At 36.3% G+C, this 20,996-nt stretch overlaps 1 protein-coding gene across 2 annotated transcripts in view; it reads right to left on the reverse strand.

The window, feature by feature from the left end:
* KLHL4 (kelch like family member 4) overlaps positions 1-20,996 on the reverse strand; it is an 88,965-nt gene that overhangs the window by 17,416 nt on the left and 50,553 nt on the right. For both annotated transcript variants that reach the window (XM_062627454.1, XM_062627453.1), the window contains exons 2-4: positions 3,838-4,011; positions 3,275-3,411; positions 302-498 (exon numbers count right to left, since the gene is read on the reverse strand). In XM_062627454.1, the coding sequence (XP_062483438.1) occupies positions 302-498; positions 3,275-3,411; positions 3,838-3,980 (477 nt within the window). In that variant the 5' untranslated portion in view covers positions 3,981-4,011. The remainder of the gene's footprint in view (positions 1-301; positions 499-3,274; positions 3,412-3,837; positions 4,012-20,996) is intronic.

A 20,996-nucleotide genomic window follows, 5' to 3' on the forward strand; every position in this document is an offset into this window, starting at 1 on the left:
CAGAAGTGAGTATTTTTCTCAGCATGCTTTTCTCTTTTTCCAATGCTTCTATAACAGTCACAGCTCTTAAATTTCCCTTTGGAGGCTGAGCTGGGTAGAGATGTCCGTGCATCAGGGACTTCACAGAGCTAGCCCTGACAGCATAGAAAAAGCAGAGCCACTGCATCGGTCTTGGAGAAAGCAGCAGCCCCAAGCATGGCTCAACTGGCTCTGCTTTGCCAAAGCCCATGTGTTTTCCAGGAGAGCGTTTACACTTGCTGTTAACAGTAAAATCGCAGAGCAGTTAGACTGTTCAGCTTACCATAGTGTATGTGTGTGCCACCTTCAGGAGCTCCATGCAGCCCTGAGCGTCACCAAAGGAGCGAATCCCCAAGCAATTAGAAGGATGGAGCTGCTTCATGAGGAAGTTGCAGCATACCTCGATAACCTGGGATAGCTGGAGAAGACAAGCTGCAGCTAGCAAACTTTCTATAGTGTCTTCCTTTAACTCTAGAATACCTGTGTAGTTTGCATATGGGGGAAAAAAATAGTTGTCAGTAATTTTATTTGTATTTTTATTACTTGAAAGCTTCCTACTACCCAATTTTTCTCTTTCTTTGAAAAATTGGAAGCGTCCTGTGCTTCACAGATTCACTTTTCTTTCTTGCTGAAGGATTCCATAACTATATGTTTTAACAGACTTAAAGAATTTGGTGAGTTTTGAATAGAGTGATTGGAACATTTTAATTGGATCTTTAACAGTATTAGATCTGACTTTGCCTGAAAAAAAAAAAAGGTGCAATTAGAGAAAAAACCTTTTCTAAAATTAATATATTAATGCATAAAAATATCAGAAGTTTATATTACACACAAGAATTTTAATTTTAAAAGCTAGGAAATGCCACCAGTGTGCGCAGGAAACCTAATTTCTTCCATCGTGTACTTCTCTATTTCAATTTTCAATGAAATTAGTGCATGGCATGAGAGTTTTTTTATGTTCATGGATAGATTGGAAGGTGTTAATTTAATAAGATCTCCCATCCTTGCTGCTTGGTGGATGGCTCATTTCCCTGGTTGATACACAGGTCTAAAATCCTATTCTGGAAAAAAGAACTGTGAGGGGTTAATACACATCTCAGTTTAACACAAGAAGGGTGGTATTGGGAGATTGCAGTTAAAATTATCATCAGAGTAGAACTGTAGAAGTTTCCTTGTTCAGAGTTCACTTCTGATTTATTTCAGCAGAATATGTAAACAGTTCTGAAAGTTATAGCTCTCATCTCCGAAAGTCATATTTGTATTTCATTATCTAGGAAAAAAGTAGTACTCAGCTTAGAGGTTTAGTTACCATCACATGAAAACCTATGACAGAAGCAGTAGGAAATCTTAATTTTCCATAGCCATCTTTACTTTAGCCCAATTCCATCTCTTCCTGATGCTCTTTGCTCTGTAACTTAAACAATACCTTCCAAATTCTGCAAGAAATGAGGAAGGGATGGCAGGGTGCAGAGTAGGGCAGTGTTTGGGGTTTGGTTTTCACCATGCAAATCAGAGCATTTACTGAATGTATACAGCAAAATTGGTGCATGTTCTTGTAAATAAGTATTACAATATAATGCCTAAAAAGCAAAGAGGGAATCCTGATTTCGCAAGGAAATTTACACTGTTTTATAGTCTGGTGTTTGGTTTTGTAGTCTTATATATGTTTTTTCGTACGGTTTTGCATTAAGTAACCTGAAAGAGATGAAATTTAATTGAGTGGGATTGCTTTGAGATACATGCAGCCCACCGCCCTGCTTCTTTGTGCTCGTACTAATCTGTTTCCTCAGGTAATGTATGCTAATTCAGTGGCACAGTATCACTGCATTATAGATGTTACTCAGCATTCCCTCTTGCCGCTGTGTTTATCCCCTTGCTTTTTACCCACAAACAGGGTCTATTTTGTGTACAGAAACATGTTTTTGATCTGGCTTGTAGGTTGCTTAACCTTCTCAAGATAATCACTCTTTATGCAAGTCCAGTGAAGTGTCTGACCTTGTAGATGAAGTCTCTGATTCATAACAGTTATGCTAATTCCAGTATGGTGAATATAATGGGGTCTTTGTTTACTTGGATCTTTGTAAAAAAGGCTATACCGGTACTGATAGATACCTGTGATACATATTCCAACCTCCCTGTCTCCGTATTGACATTGCGTTCTTTCATTCAAAAGCAAATGAGGCACGTCCTGTGTGGGACACCAGTTGACAAGGACCTAGTGACTGATACTGATACTAGCAGTTAGCTGGGAGGATGCACCAGTGTACGAGCAAATATTCATAAATCCAGAAAGTTGTTATTCTGGTCAGTGAAGTGTTGTTACTTCCCGGGACAGTAATTTTCTCCTTTTGAGATATGGGCTTTTTTTTTTGTTACAGAACTGCCCAACTTGGTAGGGGGAAGAGGGTTTCCCTTTCATCTCTCTGGCTGGAATAGTTGCCATCTGCATTGAGAGGCTTTCCAAATACCGCAACGTGCAAGACTTCCAGAATCTTCAAAAGGTTTGATTGATCTGGGTCTTTCTAATTGAAATAAGTACTACCAGAGCAATCATGCCCTGCAGTGTTTTTCCCCTCTTCACTGTAGAGCGGATGGAAGGGATTTCACAGTTCTCTGGCTTGGTTTTTGGGGGTCTTTGGTTCAAGCATTTCAGATTCAGCAATACAGGGGTAAATATTGAAAATGGGAGAAAATAAATAAGGGAAAAATACACATACAGCATTCTGGTATTAAAATATTCCATTATGGTAAGATAATTTTTGAAGGTAACATAGCTAAGCCTTTTTCAGAATGTGGTGGCACTTTTGCCTGGTAAAAGTTGCTCTACTCATGGGTCATCTTCCTGTTTTCCTCTGATTATTTCTACTCAAGAGCTTTGACTGAGCCAAGTAGCTGCCACCCCGGCAGACCATTTCTCTAGCTACCCACGAGGGGAAGGTTCATGGTACACTCTTCTATGTCACTACATGAGTCAACAGTCAAAATACATTCTTTCCTCATTAAAATTCCTGAAATAATTTGTTCCTAGCTTGAGACAGTTGTCCAGTATGAATTTATATGTTAACTTCTGCATATCTTCTGGAATAAGTTATTATATAAGCCAGTAATGTTTCTTCATCCTCTCTAGAGAAAGGTTTATATCACATATGCGTGATTTATGCACTAGAATTAAATGGAAGAAGTGACAATTATTCATGCACTGAATAGACTTTACCTTCCTTTACAACAGTGATGTGGGTAATGGAGGAAAAATTACCTGTGTAGGCATAGCGCACCAAAGCTTTCAGTGCATCAGGGTCTACTCCCTCCATCTTGATCTCCTCTTGTTTTGCTTCACGCACATCATTAGTAAACATTGCAGCAAAATAATCAGACACTGCACTGAGGACCAACCTTGAAATAAAAGCATTTTAGGAGGACTTCAGATCACTTCATAAGCTCAATAGCAAGCATGAAATTCAGTATTATTGTATAATAAATTGTATGTGCATTAGAAACGTATTTTGCGTAGAATTCAGATCTTATGGCAGTGAGCAATAAAGCTAAAGGTAATTAGTAATCTAATTTTCTCCCATAGAAACTACTTGCTGTAGTTTGACAGCAGCAAGAAGGGAAGGTGGGCAGTAGCAGTGGTTCATATTTGAATTTCTTTCTATTTGAAATAATGACTATGAAATGTTGATCGCATAATTTATTCTGTTGTTAGCTGATGTCCTAATTATAGTAACTGTTCTTTCATAGCTGAACAGGGTAGGCATAAATTGAAGGAGCATTTGGAAATTTCAGACTTTGAAGCCATGTAAACACTGGGAAGTGTACCTGTGAGCTGGAATCTTTTGGTCTCCAACTATAAGTAGAACATCACACAGCTGCTTCTGCTGCAGGTAGTTCTCCATCTTGCGGAATGTTTGCTCTGCATGGTTTGTAGACTGGAAATATTCATCTGAGCCGTTGGTGTTCATTCCAAGGAGTGAGCTGGTGGTCGTTGACAGCCTGCAAGGGGAAGCGGCAGTGTGACGAGTGGAGCAGTACAAATGCTGATTATGTTCTTCATATATTCTTTGTTCAAATGGCAGTACAGAAATGTTTAATTTTATAAAGCTGTTATGATCCTGGTCTTACTTTGCCTTCCATTTTTTCCCTGTTTGGTATCTGCATATAAATTGTAGTTTACTACAGTTAACTGTAGTAGGTGGGGGTGCGGAGTTTTCTAACTATATTGGGTGGTGCTACGGGTTTTTCTACTTCTTGTGAGCTCTGTGTCCATGATGCACTGTTTGCACAGCACTGGCGTGACAAATGCAGCTTCCTGATCATTCACAAACAGAATACATGAAAAATAAACCTATTTTCCTGTGAAGCAGTAGCTAAAATATCTCATGGTATGAAATTTTAGATGTTACAGGTCTTTAGGTCTTGTTTCTCTTCATACTTTGTGCATTAAATTACTAAGCAGGAATGAATCAGAAGACAATTTGACAAGGGCCACATAATTCTAGACAAATTACTAAACTAAAAGCTGACAAAATGAGTACAGTATCAAGCCTTTAGAATCTGAATGCACATAATGAATGCAAAGTAATTTCTCTGCCTTTTCATGGAAGTATAAAAGTATTCCTCCCACTTCAGAACTGTTAGCTGGCCCACTTACAAATACCCATACTGTTTTTTAAGATATCGTTCCTTATTGCCTTTTAATATGGACTATGTTAGGTTGAAACACCTTTTTGATATTTTCTTAGAAAAATATCTATTTTTATATCATGTAATTTTAGCAAAATAGTAATGCATTTGCTGATACGCATGTTTATCACTTATCTTGAGAATGCTGCAATCTTCACTATTTTATTTAAAGATTTTTTTAGAAAAACATTTTTCACTTTAAGATCATATATTATTAAAATGTAAAGCACCTATTCTTTAAAAGTCCAAGCCCAGCTAGAAAATAATGGCAGCTGGTTGACTAAATTTACTGGTTGTCTGTAACTGGTGTTAAGGCATCTTCATAAATGATTAGGAGAGATAAAATCTCTTCATGGAATTAATGTATTAAATTTAGCAGAATATTGGATTACATTCAGAATTGAACATTAAGTTCAGAAAATATAGAAATAAAAATGGGTAAATCAGGTTGAATCAGTAATGCTATCAGAAAATAGATACAAGTGAGGTCATACATTTTCAAAGATCATACCACATTAAATAGCTAATCAGAATTCCAGGGAAAGAAATAGAAATCAAATTATAATGTAATACTGAATTGAGACACAGTAGAGTTTTCTGTCCCCTTGGCAATACAGTCAGTGCTTTTCAGAACAGCCCAGAACAAAATCTCAGCGGGTATGGCTATGATGTGTCTGGCTTTTTCAAGACATATCTCCTTTTTCCATCTGAAAATCTATAAAAATGAAGTTTTCTGGATTTTGTACTGCATTTATAGCCATCCCACAGCCTGTTTGGAATATAGCATCTTTGGGCACTTGTATGTGTCAAAAACCTTAAGATTCCCAGTGTATCTGATGCCTTTCAAATGCACCGGAGTTCAACATGCTTATTCAGGTCTTTCTCTGCTGACTCACTGGGTGTGTTACTGTCTGCAGATACAGATGATTTCTGGTATAGCAGAGGCATGTCAGCTCTACAGTGTATGGATGTATCACCTGGTGCACCTGAAATCCCAGATGTGCTGCATGTGTGCAGAGCAGGTGCAGGTGTGTTTATCTGGACAATCTCTCACACTAATTGCAAACACACTGAGATGCACCAAATCAGGGCAATAAATTCTCTAGCTTTCTTTTGAAGCTCTATAGTACAATTTCAATTTTTTTCCCTTTTTGATTTGTTTTTTAAGAAAAAGGGGCAAATCAAGTTCACCTGTAATCTGTATCCTTTGTACTTCACAGCTTACAAAAATTAATTTGTCTCAGTGAGTTTAATGACTATAGTTTTGTGTTTGTTTTCCTTCAGTGCTTCATTGAAAATGAAGAAGCTGCAAAATTGGATTATATGCTCATTAGTTTTTCACCAGCTACTTGGTGCCAGACTCATACTCTATAACATTCATGTTTTGCTGTTTACCTCTTAACCTTTAGCATTTTTCAGAAGATTATTCTTTCAAAACCACCTTTTTCAGATTCATTATATCCATTCTAAGTGTTGTATTTAAGTATGTATTACATTGCACTTATCCTTAATGTTTGGAGAAATCAACTAAAATAGTACTCAGCCCATCCCTATTGCAAACGCACAGTACTAGTTTCTTGAAATAAATAAGTCCCTATAGTGTGTCTATAGTCGTGGGTAGAACAGTGATTTTTAAGCTGCAAATATTTAGAAAGGGACTTAAAGTCTAATAATTTCCCTTAGTCCTGAGTACTTTTTTCACATGTTTTGTAGAGAGGCCTTTAACTATAGCAGAAATACCAATAACATAATTATTTCAAACACAAAGGTCTTCAGAGACTGAAAAATACTGGAAGCAAAAAGAAGTGGTCCATTACTTTGTTAATATTATAACTGGTGGTTTATCTTCAGCAGCTGATTCAAAATGGTACCTGTAGTATATAACGGAAGGGCAAAATTAAATTTAAATGTATTTTTTCCTTAGTGTAAGACTGTCACTGCAGAGAACTCGCATATTAACCTCAGAATATAGTACCACAAATCAGTGAACTAAAGAAGATGGAAATTAAAGTATCTTAAAGAAAGAAGTCAGTAAAAAATATCCTCGAGTCTGATGTTTTTATGTTGTATTATAATATGGGATGCTGTGCACTGTAATGCAAAGATAGGCAAGCTAGATGCAAGTGTGCTAGCATGAATATGTCTACCTGTCATCTCTTGTTCTGTGTGGTATGGGTTAATGGGCTGAGAACAACACATAAAGAGAACTCAACCTTCGTGTGAACCTGCTCAGAAAGAAAGTGTGCAGAAAATGGAGAAATATGTATTTTCTATAAAATGTTTACAAGTTTGGACAAACAAAATTGATGTGTTGAGTGATAAAAGTTTCCAAAGGCCCTACAGTGACCGAGGAATTAGTTTTCCACTCAGGTGGGGACATTACCAATGAACTGCTCTAAAAAATAAGAAACCCCAGTTTCTTAATGTCATTTTTGTGTTAGTGTTCACTAGGATGCTGAATTGCATTAACACCATTAGCATTAGTAATAATGGCTTAAGAACATGGATTAGCCTAGAGAGAGCAGACACAAATCTATATTTAAATGATTTCAAAGTAGCTGAGCTCTACAAATTTCATCTTAGGTAGAGAGCCAAGGGAAATAATTTCAGAGTTTTCCTGTAAGGATTTGCCATGCTGCAAGGATACTGAAAATACGGTACCATTTTAAAAAGAAGCAGCACGAAATTTTGAGACAGGCAATATAACCTGAAAGCTTGAAGAAATAATCAAAAAGCATTAAGCATCTAGACAACAACCAGGAGATAAATACCAGTCAGCATGGCTGTTCAGAATGAATCATGTCATAACCATTTTAGTTTTTCAGAAGGTAACAAAGCTTACTAGGAGAAAAACACTAGTTGTCAGAAATCATCTTGACTTTTGGATGACTTCTGACACTACTTCACATGTCATTTTCGAAATGGAGCTAGGATGGCATGTTGTAAGTGTAATAAATATGAGAGATATAAATAACTTGTATAGGTTCAAATGTATCAGGGATTCACTTTCAAAGGCAGACAGTGTTCTGAATGCATTGCAGGCAAATTTTGCTTCTGATGCTGCTCCATATTTTTATTATAGACAAGGATATAATAGAAAGAGGGTTACGTCAATATGTGATAGCGATTCACAAACATTTTGGGAACAGAATCTATACTGACAGCCTTCTTTGCCTTTGTCCTTACTGTATTGATGCTTTCATATGAGTACTAACCTAAATGAAACACAGGCTAAGAAATGACAGCTGAGGTAACAGGTAGGTTATACTGGACACCAAGCAAGCTGTGACCCAAAAGTAGTGTTGTGGATTTAAAAGTATCATTTTTCTTTGGTCAGGAGAACCAGTGTGATGAGTTACGTGATTCATTCCAGGCCTACAATTCTTTAAATTTCTGAAATATGTTAAAATTATCTTCTGTCTTCATAAAGTACTCTTCATTAATCAGCACAGCACTCTTCATCAATCAGTAGATAAAGGCTAAATTCAATTTCCCTCATTATTTAATTAGAACGTGATAAAACATAAATGCTGTTTATTTGCACTGTCCTTTTTAAAATTCAGTATGTTCTTAAAATGCCTCATTAAGTGTGCCTATGGGCAAAAAGGCAGAAAAGGAAGCATAGAAGCATAATATTTCATGAAAACCAGGTGAAGGAATGCAGTATTTGACTTTTTTTCTTCTTGTTACCGTTAAGGTTATTATTTGTACTATGGTGACACATCACCTTTGAACGTGTGTTGAATGTACCTGTTTAACCTGCTATAATATTTGTGAAATTCAGTAACAGTTCAGTTATCAGTATCACTTACAGATTTTGATTTTGGATAACCTTTCCTCTACACTGGAAATCATAGCAGCCATCAGCAGCAAACTGGATTACAGTTAGAGGCATTAGAGATCCCAAGGACTTTCTCATAGCACCAGTGTGACTTCAGATTTGTGGCACTCTGTGTGTGCTTTAGTGGTGACAAGGCGCGGGGCAAAATTGCAAGTTAATCAGTTCAGTTTGCTTGTGCAGCAACATTTACAATGCAACTCATCTTTTTTTTTTCCTTCTCATTTGTTTCTGCTTATTCAAGGAAACTGCAGTCAGCCCCCACGCAGGCAGGCTCTTTTCTATGCAGCTGTTTGAGCTCTGACCCTCTGTCTGTTGGGCAGTGTCATGGGGTTGGGGGTGGAGAAGTGCTGTTTTCCTATGTGAAACCATGGGACCGTAGCATCTGCTAGAGATAAACCACATCAGTTGGCTGAGAAGTAAGAAAAATATTTCCGTTAGGAAGCCATCTCTGAACACTGACAAAATAGCGGTGAAGTTGATGCACCTGTGTTAATTGCTTGCTGATAGAATTTTGCCACATCAGTAACTGTCCCAGCCCTCTGCCTTAAAATTTTTACTGCAATTGTCTCCTTTGTTATTTATTCTTCATAAATATGACAGCTGAAGATTGTGTGGAAGTTTTGGGATATGGGTAAAAAACTTTGATCCAAAACAGTATGGAATATTGTACTGTATGTTGATGCCTGCTGAGGTAGTAACATCATCATGAGGTATTAACAGTGACAGCAAATGATGTTGCAAACAAAAAAGCAATTGAAATGTATAACTATTTAATTTTACAGAGATTACTGACTTCTGAATTGAAAGTTCATACTGACAATTCCGTTAGAACTTGGAGCTCTTGAATATGCCTGTAATAACTTTTTATTGCTAGGATTAACATAAACCTGCCAATTTTCTCAGTTGGCATCAGCTAAAATAACTTTTCCATTTCGGATTACAAGTATAAGTGTGTGTATCATTAAACACAGGAGATTCAGCATGCCACTGAAAGTACGGTAACTGTTTTGAGTTGTGCTCTCCCCCCCCCAACACATGGTAGTATACAGCTGAATGCCATTATGATTCATATCAGGATGAATTGATGATATTTTGATTTCTCCTATGAATAGAAAGCATGTATTTGGTAGAGTGATTCCAATGGAAAACAGAGGCTGCAACCAAACTGCGGTACCCCTGAACACTGTGCAGCCCTTTATGCTGCATGTCAGCTGAGGACACACCATTACTTCACATTACAGAGAAAGGCAGATACAACCTCTCTCCAGTAAGCTGTTTTCCTTTGGAAATAGGTTGTTTTGGTGGTTTTTTCCTTTCACAGAGAAGATTAATTATAAAATTATTTTCCAGCCTTACTGCAGTACAGATTGTTCATATTTCCATTTGTGCTCCCTCAGTTGTTGATCTTTATCTACTAGGAAGACAGTTTGTTGAAAGCTTCATGCATTCTTTTATTGGCATCTTGGGTCTACAAGTAGTTTTATGCTCACAATTTGCTTAATACAGATAGTTTAGAAATGGAATATCCCTGTGGACATGGACAGTAGTTCCTTTAATTTCTTACTGTGTTAAAGCACAGTAAAATGTGGTCTTGGTCTTCTTTGGGTGCCCTGAAGCACTATGTGAATCGTTTTGTTTAACTGCTGAATGCCAGCATTTGAAATTTTGCTCTTACATAAATGCCTGTTCAAGAGTCACCGTCTCTGGGATTGTGTTCCTGAGATTTGGGGCTCCATTTTGAAAATTGCTCAGCAATTTATTGCAGACCCATTCATACATTTTAAGAAACCTTAAAATTAGGAGTTAACTGGCCTTCACTTTTAAGTCTGAGTGACTGGCTGGGAAGAGCCAGGAGCAAGTCCTGTTGGCCTCTGGCTTTGTATGCAGTATCCCACAGTGTTGTACCAAAAGGACTCTGGGAAGTAGTGCAGCTCACTTGGAGTGCAATCCACAGTGCTGAGATAGCTGCTCAAAAGTGCGATATTCATATGCTGAACAATGGGGTTTCTAGTGGGCTGGTTGAACTTGCTGAATTCACTAAAAGTACTGGAGAAGCAAAAATCAGCCCATCTATCTTCTGATACATGAGAGCCAGTGGATTACACAGTGTAACTAGGGACCTTATCACAGCAACCTGTCAGTGTCAAAATTTGTAATATGGTAGGAGTCTTCAACTTAAATAGTCCTCTTCCTGATTCAGACTAATCTGAATATGAAACTTTACTATAAGCACTATAATGGCATGACTTAAGAACACTTATTTCCATAGCATAAAATACTTTCTTAAAAATTTAAGTTCTAGCAATGTCTAATCAGCCTGGAGAGCATGCTGTCTGTACGTACATGAGTGTTTTATTATAAGAGATATATGTCTATATTCAGTGATGAAGTGAGTTTCTCAGAAATCATTTAAATTAATGCCATCTTAAATCACCATTCAAGAACATTATCCTTCAAGGAGAATTAGCGCTGTATTCATTTACATTGTTTAATAGAGAATAATAACTGAAACATTCCTGGTAAAAAGCTAGGAGTATGCATATTACCATCTTAAAATTAACCTTTGTTCTGACAATGCTAAATGTAGAGGGGGCAGAGTTGTCTCACATACCCATGTGCATGTTTCTCAAACCATACACAGTTCTTGAGTTCACTTTTTACTCTTTGTGTGCATGTAAAAGGTATCATCTTATTGTCTACAGATAGAAAGGTTTAAAGTAGGCATTTTGAAATGAGTTGAGAATGAATCAGATGTGAAGTCTGTGTGCCATTTCTTTTTATCTACCTTCATAACTTCACAAGGTTAAGTAGATGACATATAAGGATGAGGAAATTATGGAAATTGAATCTTGGTGTGTAACTATGGTTCATCAGGAACAAAATCAATTCCCATACATTGATATCACTAGATTTTTTTGAACTAACTTTAAAGTTTGATTAGAAAATAGTAGGTTAAATGGTGATGTAGGAAGCAGCAGCTTCATAGAAACTGAAGACACTAGCCATGGTGTTGTTTATTCCAGTGAAAATTAGGACATGTATTTATTATTTATTACAGCAACCAAAATCTTATTCTCTGACCCAGCATGCTTAACTATTAATATGCTGACTCAACTATTTCCTGCAGAAGAAGGAAATGTTTCCCTGCATGGTAATGTGCCTTTCATGTCTGGCATGGTGCATATTGTTTTGTAACTATTTTTTAAACAAAATTACATTTAACATTCATTTTTCCTAAGACAAACAAAATCAATACTAAGCCATTCTACATCGACATTTATCATGCAAGACATGATATAGACTATGAGGATTTCATTGTCTTGATTGATGCAGATTCCAACAGTACAAGAAGCATTCTGCAGTTGTCACTGCAATGCGTGATTTCTATTCTAACATTTATATGACATGATTATGTTGGAGGGAAGTTAAAAGTCATGAAGGAGAAATTCAGTGGGGGTGACTACTTCTTGATTAACTTTCTTGTAGCCAGTGATAATATTGTTAGATAATTTAGTAGCATCTGCCTAAAGAACAAAAAATGATGTGACCAGAAGGCATGATATATCACTGTCTGAAGCTGTTAATGTGAACCAAATGAAAACTAATGACTAAATGCTGAACATGAGCTTGTGGCATTTTTATTTACAGAACAAAATAAAAAAAAAACAATGGCAAAAAAAATTTGTTTAAATCCAAGCATGACTATTGCCAGATGAAACTAAATCCATGTTTCTTTTTTATTAAACACCTTTCAGAAAGAGTCCTGATGGGAGAGACTGTGGGGAAGACAACCTGCTTTATGCTGTCCCCTTTCACTGTTGTTGGCAAAAGTGGAACAAGGAGATCTTGGGAGATAAAAGTCTGAGGAAAAAATGAATGTGAAGTGGTTCTCTCTTCAGTGAGCAGAATTTTGAAAATCCAAAGAATTCTCAGTCTCAGCAGCAGCTGTCCTTGCCGCTGTCTTTTTGAGCCTTGCAGCTGATCAGATACGGATACTGCTGTGAGATTTTTAAAGAAATCTTGATTTACAAAAACTCAAGTCACTACCATAACACCTTAATACATGCTTCTCATTTTTTTCCTTCATCAAAGGGATTCTATTCTTGTGCTTGCCATGACCATTTCACTTTTTGTGTCTTTTTCTTTTCTTCTTTTAGCTTTTTAGACTCTAACTAAGCAATAACAAGATTAGGTTTCACTTAAATTGGAAAACGTGTTAATCACCTTTTCAGCTGAAGGCATGTTAAATTTCACTTCACTATACATGACAGATCCTCAGTCTTGTAAAATTCTATCGGCTTGTTCCAAAGTATCTCCTTACCTGATTCAGCTGATCTGCTGAATACCTCATTCAAAGCAAAACACTACTGCAGTGGAAAAAAAAAAAAAAAGGTGTGATTTTTAAGCTATTTATCCAGTATGCCCATCGTAATTACAGATTTATTAGAAAAGAGTGAGGGAGAATGTGTATAGAAGTTTAGTCAGCCTCACAGACAGAAAGCACACTTGAGAGGTAGACTGTAGTTTTCTATTCTGTGGGGTTTTCTTAGCTACATAATTTTACCCGCGGTCAGTTCCTTCCTTTTGTTAACTGTATAATTATACCTTGAGAGGTTTTCTCTGTTATAGCCAAATATTTATCCGAGTTCATAGGTACAGGTATCCTGATTTCAAAATGTTCTCCAGCCAGTTTTCTTCTGGTTTTCTGTGTCAGAAAACATAACACAAACCAAGGTCTAGAGTGGTGCTAAAATAAGTTAGGCTGCTGTATTCACATCTGGCTCAACTGAGTGAATTTTGTTTCAAGCCAGTAAAATAAAACCAGCAATCATTGAATACCCTTCCATATATACTGGAAGGAAGTGGTAATGTTGTAAATTAACTAGACAGTTGTGCTTTATCTCCTGCTCATATCCTTGGTCACTGACTTTCACTTTTTTAATATCTGAGAAATATCTCAGTATTCGTTATTATATGCATTTTTGCTGCTGTCAGAAATTAATGTCCAATGAACATCTGGCTCAGAAAAGCAGGATTTTGAGATAGCAGCTTACAATAATCACTTATGGAGGAAACCTCTGTTCATGAGTCCATAGCCTCTTTATAAGGTAAAGAGCTGTCTTTACAACCTTTACAGATAGGCTATTATGTCTACTTTTATTTGACAGTATGAAGTGTATTTAACACTATTTCTGACAACATGTCTTAAGAAAACCTGTGCTCTTGATGCTGTTGGCAACTTGGCATTTATCCTGGCAGATAATAGGGATAACTGCTCCAACCAGCCAGGGTCTGTGACAACAATAGCTATCTGTAACTGAATTTGAATAAAAGTAGTATTGAAAGAAAAATAATAAAAAAGGTGAAAAGTACAAGTTGGAACTGATACAAACTGTGGAAAATATTGCTTGTAGTGTTATGACAGACTTTTTCCTGGAGGACTCATATTACTCTCTGTTCTAGGCTGGATGGACATAAAATCATATTATAATGGGATTTTACAAAAAATAAGAGAGTAATTTTATCAAGTTTATTCAATAAAATATTTACTACAAATTTTGCTGATCATATCCAAATGAAGCATGTGATAATTTGCTATCATATCTAATTTGATAGAAAAAAAAAACAAATCTTTTTTTTGGCCTCCTGAAGAGGAAAATGATTATTTAGCTTACTTGCAATGTGCATTGTTTCAGTGAAAACATGCTACAAGATATACCTTAAGACTATTCACAAGGTCGTGTAGTCTCCATCCTTGGAGGTTTTTAAGATCCAGCAGGATAAATCAGAGCAACCTGGGCTGATCTCATAGCTCACCCTGCTTTGAGCAGGGATTGGGTCAGAAACCATCTGAGATCCTTTCTAACCTGAAATTATCCTTTGATCTTATGATTCTAGAACTCCTGGTAATTTAAATAACTGGAAAGAGGTAAAAATATACTTAATGAGGATTTCAGTTGGAGGGGGAAAAGAAAAAAGCTTTAAGTAAGACTAATGTAAACACTTACCTGTTACCACCTAAATGTTTTAAGGTTTTTCTGAATGCATTGATGCTTCCCTCTCTGGAAATTTTTATGATGTAGCTTCTCTTTTGGGCAGTTGCTCAATTTCTCACACAGTTTTCTTTTATGACTGTATAAAACTGCTATTAGTTCTTAATCTTCATGCAATATCATAACACACATCTACTGTGTTCCTACTGACCATATTTTCACCAGCAAGAAGATCAAATGAGAGCTAGTCAAATGTATTAGGGGTAGGTCAGCCTCTCCTACTCACCTTTTGTTAAACACTGACTGATGAATCTCTTTATTGAATACAAACAATGTTCCCTCCAAATGCAATGTGAAATTTGATGTATTAAAATGAACAGGCAAAGCTGAAACCATATTTATATTGCTTCTGCGTCAGGGCCCTTTTTCGGTTGGGTCTTACCTTTCTTCCTTGCCATTAGTCTACAGATAGCATTAATATATTACAAGTCTTTCCTCCAAATAATTTACGTTAGAAACTGGTCTTGCATTTAAGAGAAAGCATTTGGGGTGCGTATAGGAAAACCAAAAAGACCTTAGCAATGGTTTATAGAATAAAAAAGTAGCAGATGAGAAAGTTAGGAGTCTAGAAATTAGAAATTTTACATTTCAGCTATGTTTTCTCCCAAATTATTTTAAAACATGGTTATGTTGAAAGGTACGTATTAGAAAAAGTAAAAATTTCTGTGTTTTACCATCATTTGATTTATGAAATGTCACAGCAGTAACCAGTGAAAGTGAAATAGCATTTTCACTCAATGGCTTGACACATGGGGAGCAACAAAGGGTGTTTTAGGAACTCTAGAGACAACGTGAAAATTCAAAGACGGGGCATCAACCTGATATATTGTTTAAAATATATAAGAAAATAATTTCAGATGAAGAATAAGAGCTTGGTAGCATGCTAGTAGGTGTATCAGAGCGTTATTGCTCCACTGAACCACTGAACAGGCCAAACTGTTCTGCCAGCCCTGACTTTGTTCATTTATTAATCGTGTTAAGTTCACTAAGTAACACTAAGTGGAAGAGGATAAGGAAACTCTAAATAGCTGACTAGTAATTGAACTGCACATTGAATGAGGAAGAGGCACATATGAGCTCTACTGTTTTATGGTAGCAACTCTATTGGAATATTGCAACACCAAGCCACTCTAAATTTCTTTTATAGGTGAATTTGAGATCCTTTAAGTGAATGAAAAAAGCATACTAAGAAAGAAATTAGTCCTGACTTACAACCTTGTTCCTTTCTGTGCTTTTCTCAATGCCTCACTGCGTTCTGATTGAACATTCTGGCTCCTGCAGTATCACAATGCTGTAACTTCCCAGGAAACTGTCTTACACTGTTTGTAAATCCACTATGACGATATATATGAAGAGACTGAGTTGGCTGTACTGCTGGATGATTTTACTAGGTCAAGCATCTCAGCCAGGAAAATCAAAAGTCCTTCCTAAGCCACTGTACCAGCACATATAAGGAGAGGTGGGGTGTCTAAATAAGAAGGAATTTCTGGCTTTGTATGTAGTTTTCTGAATGATCAGCAAGATAGACTGGAGGCAGTCTTATGTGAATGTCCTCTCTGAGACAGTCATGAAAATCATGACTCAGAATAAGCATTTTAATCTTTAAATGCTTTTTTACAAAGTATTGCTCTAAAAGATACTTCTGTACGTTTCTCAGTAGTGCCAGGCAATAGGACGAGAGACAGCAGGCATAAACTTAAATACAGGAAGCTCCACCTGAACGTGAGGAAGAACTTTACAGTGAAGGTGACTGAGCATTGGAATATGTTCTTCTTTATCAGCAAGTAGCTTTTTGGTTTATTGAATAAACAAAAGATACATGCTTTTAATAGCACATTATGGGGCATCTGTAGATGAGCTTAATTTTTAGCTTTCTAAAAAGTGTTTTCTTAAAAAGATGTTTTACTCTGTTGTGGTTTTTTTAATTTTGTTGAGGACAGTTCAAACTACAAATTATTGTCAAATTGTAAGGAAAACTTCAAGGCCTTAGAAGTTTAGTACTAAAAAATCCTCATCACTGGCATGCCATATGGTTCAATAATAAAACTCCCAAAAGCTGCTTCCTGAGCTTGTAGGACTAGTTATGTATCTCTTACGTGAGTGCATGTGCACATCTCCCCAAAATGTGACTGCATGTATTTGCAGGTCTGTCCTGCACAGGGGTTACAATTCTCATAGCTGAATTCATAAATTGTTTTAATGCAATTTTGAAGTATCTTTCTTGGCTAGACAGTGAGAATACATTCTCTTTGTAGTGGGATCTCAGGGTGCACCAAGAGCAGATAACTGTATACAGTAACATATTCTCCAAATTATAAACAAGGTCTTTTAAAACTGAGGGACTGAAATATTGTAAAATATTAAAATATAATATTTTCAATAATTCATTTCCTGTATTTTCTATATTTGTGGAGTTGTATGTCTCTGAAAAAGAAAAGAAAATGCAGCACACATTTTTATGCTTAGTGGCATGCTCAGGGTTTGAGCCCTCCTGCCTGCTCAACAGAAAGGAAGGTTATTCTCTGATCGCAGCAGACCACAGCTGCCTTCCAGGCTGGCACCGACCTGAGCACTACAGAGGTGAAGGGAGGGTGAAGAACGCTGTGTCAGTAAAGCCAGAGTGGAGCAGGTTCTATGACATATTTTAGCAAGTCGCATCTGCCCTAGGATCAACAGGGTAGGCCAGAAATGAGATCACCGGACCTGGTCTTTCTCCTTGCGTTTTCCCCATGTATTTGCAAAGACAAATCTTCTGCTCTAAGTAGATGAGTATCTAAAACAACAACCAATATGGGTCAAAACTGAAGGTAATGTTTGAACAAATATTCTGAATCTGGGAACAGGTTTTCATTACATATCTTGAGGATTATCACTGTGGTAGAAATGGTACCACAGAGGTAGAACATGACTAAGACAAAATTACAGCGATATTTTTGTCTGCATGTGTGTATATGTGCCTCTCTATTTCTTCACATTCTGAAGTGTTCTGAAATGGTATGACATAGAGACACAGAGCTTTCCTGAGCATCTGTGCTAAATGAACGCTGTAAAAGAGGTTTCCCTAGCAACCCAACCATATGTAATAGCTTAAAATAGCTTTTCTACAACTCCTAGGATTTCTTAGTGCCTTGCTCACAATTTCCCTTCAAACCAAGATATGTTTGCCCAGTTCAAAAAGGTTCCTTATTTTCTCAACTTCTATTAAAATGAGCAGGATTTGAAAATGATTATTTCTTGCAAGAATGCCTCATTTCCTCTTGACTTCTAATTTATCAGGTAAACTGCAAAAAACATAGCAAATGATGACAGTACTGTCCACTTTATCAAATGCTTGCTGTTCAAAACATTTTATTGTAAGTATATTAGTGGATGTACTGCTTATTGGAATAGGAATAGTAGTAGTAGTTCATTTTTGTGATATTATGAGAAGATAAACTGTGCAACTGTATGTATAATGCATCAATCATAATTTTCATGAATTCCACTTTGCATTTTAGTAGCAGTTTGCAGGCAGATTCTGATATTTGAAAACATGGATCTGTTCTTATTGTGCCCCTAGAAAAACAGCTATCAAATGCTACCTTTAACATGAGTAAACTGTGATATCACGAGGCTAAGGGATTTCTTCAAGCAACAAATCTGAGACATAACCAATGGATATATATTTTCAGATTCTAATTCAACTGGTTGTAAAATCATGCATTTACAAAGTCAGAAGCTGGCTGAGAGTGCTTGAATCTGATTAAATCAAATGTTAACATACAAGATACCTACATTCTTGTCCAAAGATTTTCAAAGTATGTACAGCAAAACTGAAGAAGTAATTAGGTATCAGATGCTAATCTTTCTTCCAATAAATGTTTGTTTAGCCTAAATGGGTTTTAATTAAGAGAAAAGCAGAGCAAACTTTTAATCAAGTGCTCTTCATGTTCTGTTTTATTTCTAAATAAGGTGGCCTTGTGCAACTGGAGAACACAGCATGAGAATACAGATGCTGTTTCCTGACAAAACATTTTTAAACTGTAGTCATTTAGATATTGTATCATGTATTTCAACCTCAAGTGAAGTACTGTCTACAAGATAGGGTGTTCCTTTAAATACTTCTAGTTATCCTTCTTGCTACCTGTGAGCCATAGGCAGACTTCCAGTGAAATATCCTCTTACCATACAGGATGGAAATTAGAATGAAGGATGTTTAACAATAATAATTATTGGATGGCAGAATTGTTGGAAGGAGTCAGGCTCTAAGGTCTTGTTCTATCTATTTTAATTATTATTGAACTGAGTTTTGACTATGAAGCACTAGCTTGGAAAAGGAGAGAAGGGGGTGGAAGCGGAGATTTGCTGTCAGAGCTGCGTGGGAAGCTTTCATGTCAATGTATCTGACGACAGAGTCCCTGAGGTGGTGTACAATTCCAGAGAGAAGGAAATTTTGTTATAGCCTTGTTTTTGAGGTTATTTTAAAAATTTATTTCCTATACCTACCATAAACTGTCTCTTTGAATCCTTACAGCTTCACCTTTGTATTCATTTAGCCTGCATACACACAGGTATGCCTTACACAAGCCATGTTCTTTATCTTATCACCTGATACCGTCATTCTCTAACTATAGTATCATTATTTTATTCTAGCAGAATGAAAAGAGCTAAACTGAACTGGTATATACTGGGCTAACTGAGCTGTATAACTATTAACAAATCCATTTATTTTGTTGTATATGAAAAATTTTAGTAATGTTCCTCATTACAGCATTTCAAATAGATCAGAGTAAATAATTCATCAACAAAACAGTGGTGAAAATAAATTGGGCATTTCTTTCAGAATGCTGTCTAGCAATAACTTTCAAATCAAGCAAACTCTCCCCCTTTTCCAAGAGTGCTTCAGCAACCATACGATTTCCTGTGGATCTTACAATTGCATATGCTCCATACATCTTTAAAAACTGCTCTGCATTGGTCACATGTGTTTAATCATCTCCTTAACTTTTTCTGGAGACATTAAGAAGTGATTTTAAGAGCAGTAATAACTCTTTAAAAAGTAATATACCAGCTGTCTTTGCTGAGAGCAAGCTGTATGGAGTAGAAATGATAAGATAATTGAATCATAAGCAAATTGTTTTGAAATGAATAGAATTGTCCTAGTTCCTTAAATTACTATTAAATGTTTTTTTTTTTACCCTTGCCTGTAATAATTAATCTTTGAAGACAATGCCTTCATATTAAATGTAAGCCTGTAAAATATAGTGTGGTTTTAGTATGTTATATAATCTCTCATTATAGACTTCTTGGTGAGGGGATGGGGTTACACTTGATGACATTCAGAGGACCACTCCTTCCACAAGCTAAATATATTTAATTTCAAAATACAAATATACTTCTTCCTTTATTTTTTAATAACTGTTGCAACCCACTTTAATTTTACATACTTTGGCCTTTTCAAGTTCCACATAAATAGGAATTTTTAATGTTCCTCATAATAGGAGGACAAATTAGGAATAAAATTTGCTGAGGTGCCTTTGAGACATGTTAATTCTTATTTCTATACTAAGAGCTCTTATATGAGGCAGCAGCATTTGTTTAGTCAGAATGGCTTCACTGGTCACTGTTCACTGCATTCGCAGATTAGCTAGAAGGTCCTATGCTTCTTTGTGAATTACTGACTTCTGGGAAGAAGGTGGTTCTCCTCTTAGATTTTATTCCTGCATCAGATGCCACTTGCTATAACTTCACAATTTTGTACACTTAGCAAACATTAGGTATCAAAGGAAAATTATCTTGATTACTCTCACCTATCATTTTTCAACCACTTGTGAGGGAATTTCCATAAAATACTATAAAAATTCAGCTTAATGTCACTAATTATCTCATGTGGTACACGTGCATTGGTTCAGTTCATAAGTAAAACTAAAGTAAAACCAGCTGATGCAGCATCACAACCATATCAACGGGGTGTTCATCAGCCATCATTGCCTAGAATGTCACCCTCTCTTCCCTGCTGCAAACTGCTCTTACATTGTGCTAAGGCATTGAAGGGCCACATGAGCTGTTCAAGCATCACTTCTGAGAGAAGATAAGCAACAGTATCCTAAATAACCCATTTCAAATGCCTCCAGTTTCAAGTTCATATTTTGACCTTTAATTAAAGCTCATCTTTAAAAGGCAATTAGGTTTTGCTTGTCCTTGAGGTAGCAGTGAAGTATCTTGGTTAACCATAGCAGACTGGCATAAAATCATTTTTTAGAAATGCACTGCTGTAGTATATACTGTTATAAGTATTAAACCTCAAAATGCTCCACAAGTCAGAAGCATAATTTCATAGCTCTTACTTCTTGCCAAATTTTGCAGTGTAAAAATAATCTAATTATTATTTCTAAGCACTTTGAATTATAAGACAAGTCAGC

This window comes from Pezoporus occidentalis, unplaced genomic scaffold (assembly GCF_034315485.1).
Source record: "Pezoporus occidentalis ecotype Australia unplaced genomic scaffold, CSIRO_AGI_Poc_V1 ctg30, whole genome shotgun sequence".
NCBI lineage: Eukaryota > Metazoa > Chordata > Aves > Psittaciformes > Psittacidae > Pezoporus > Pezoporus occidentalis.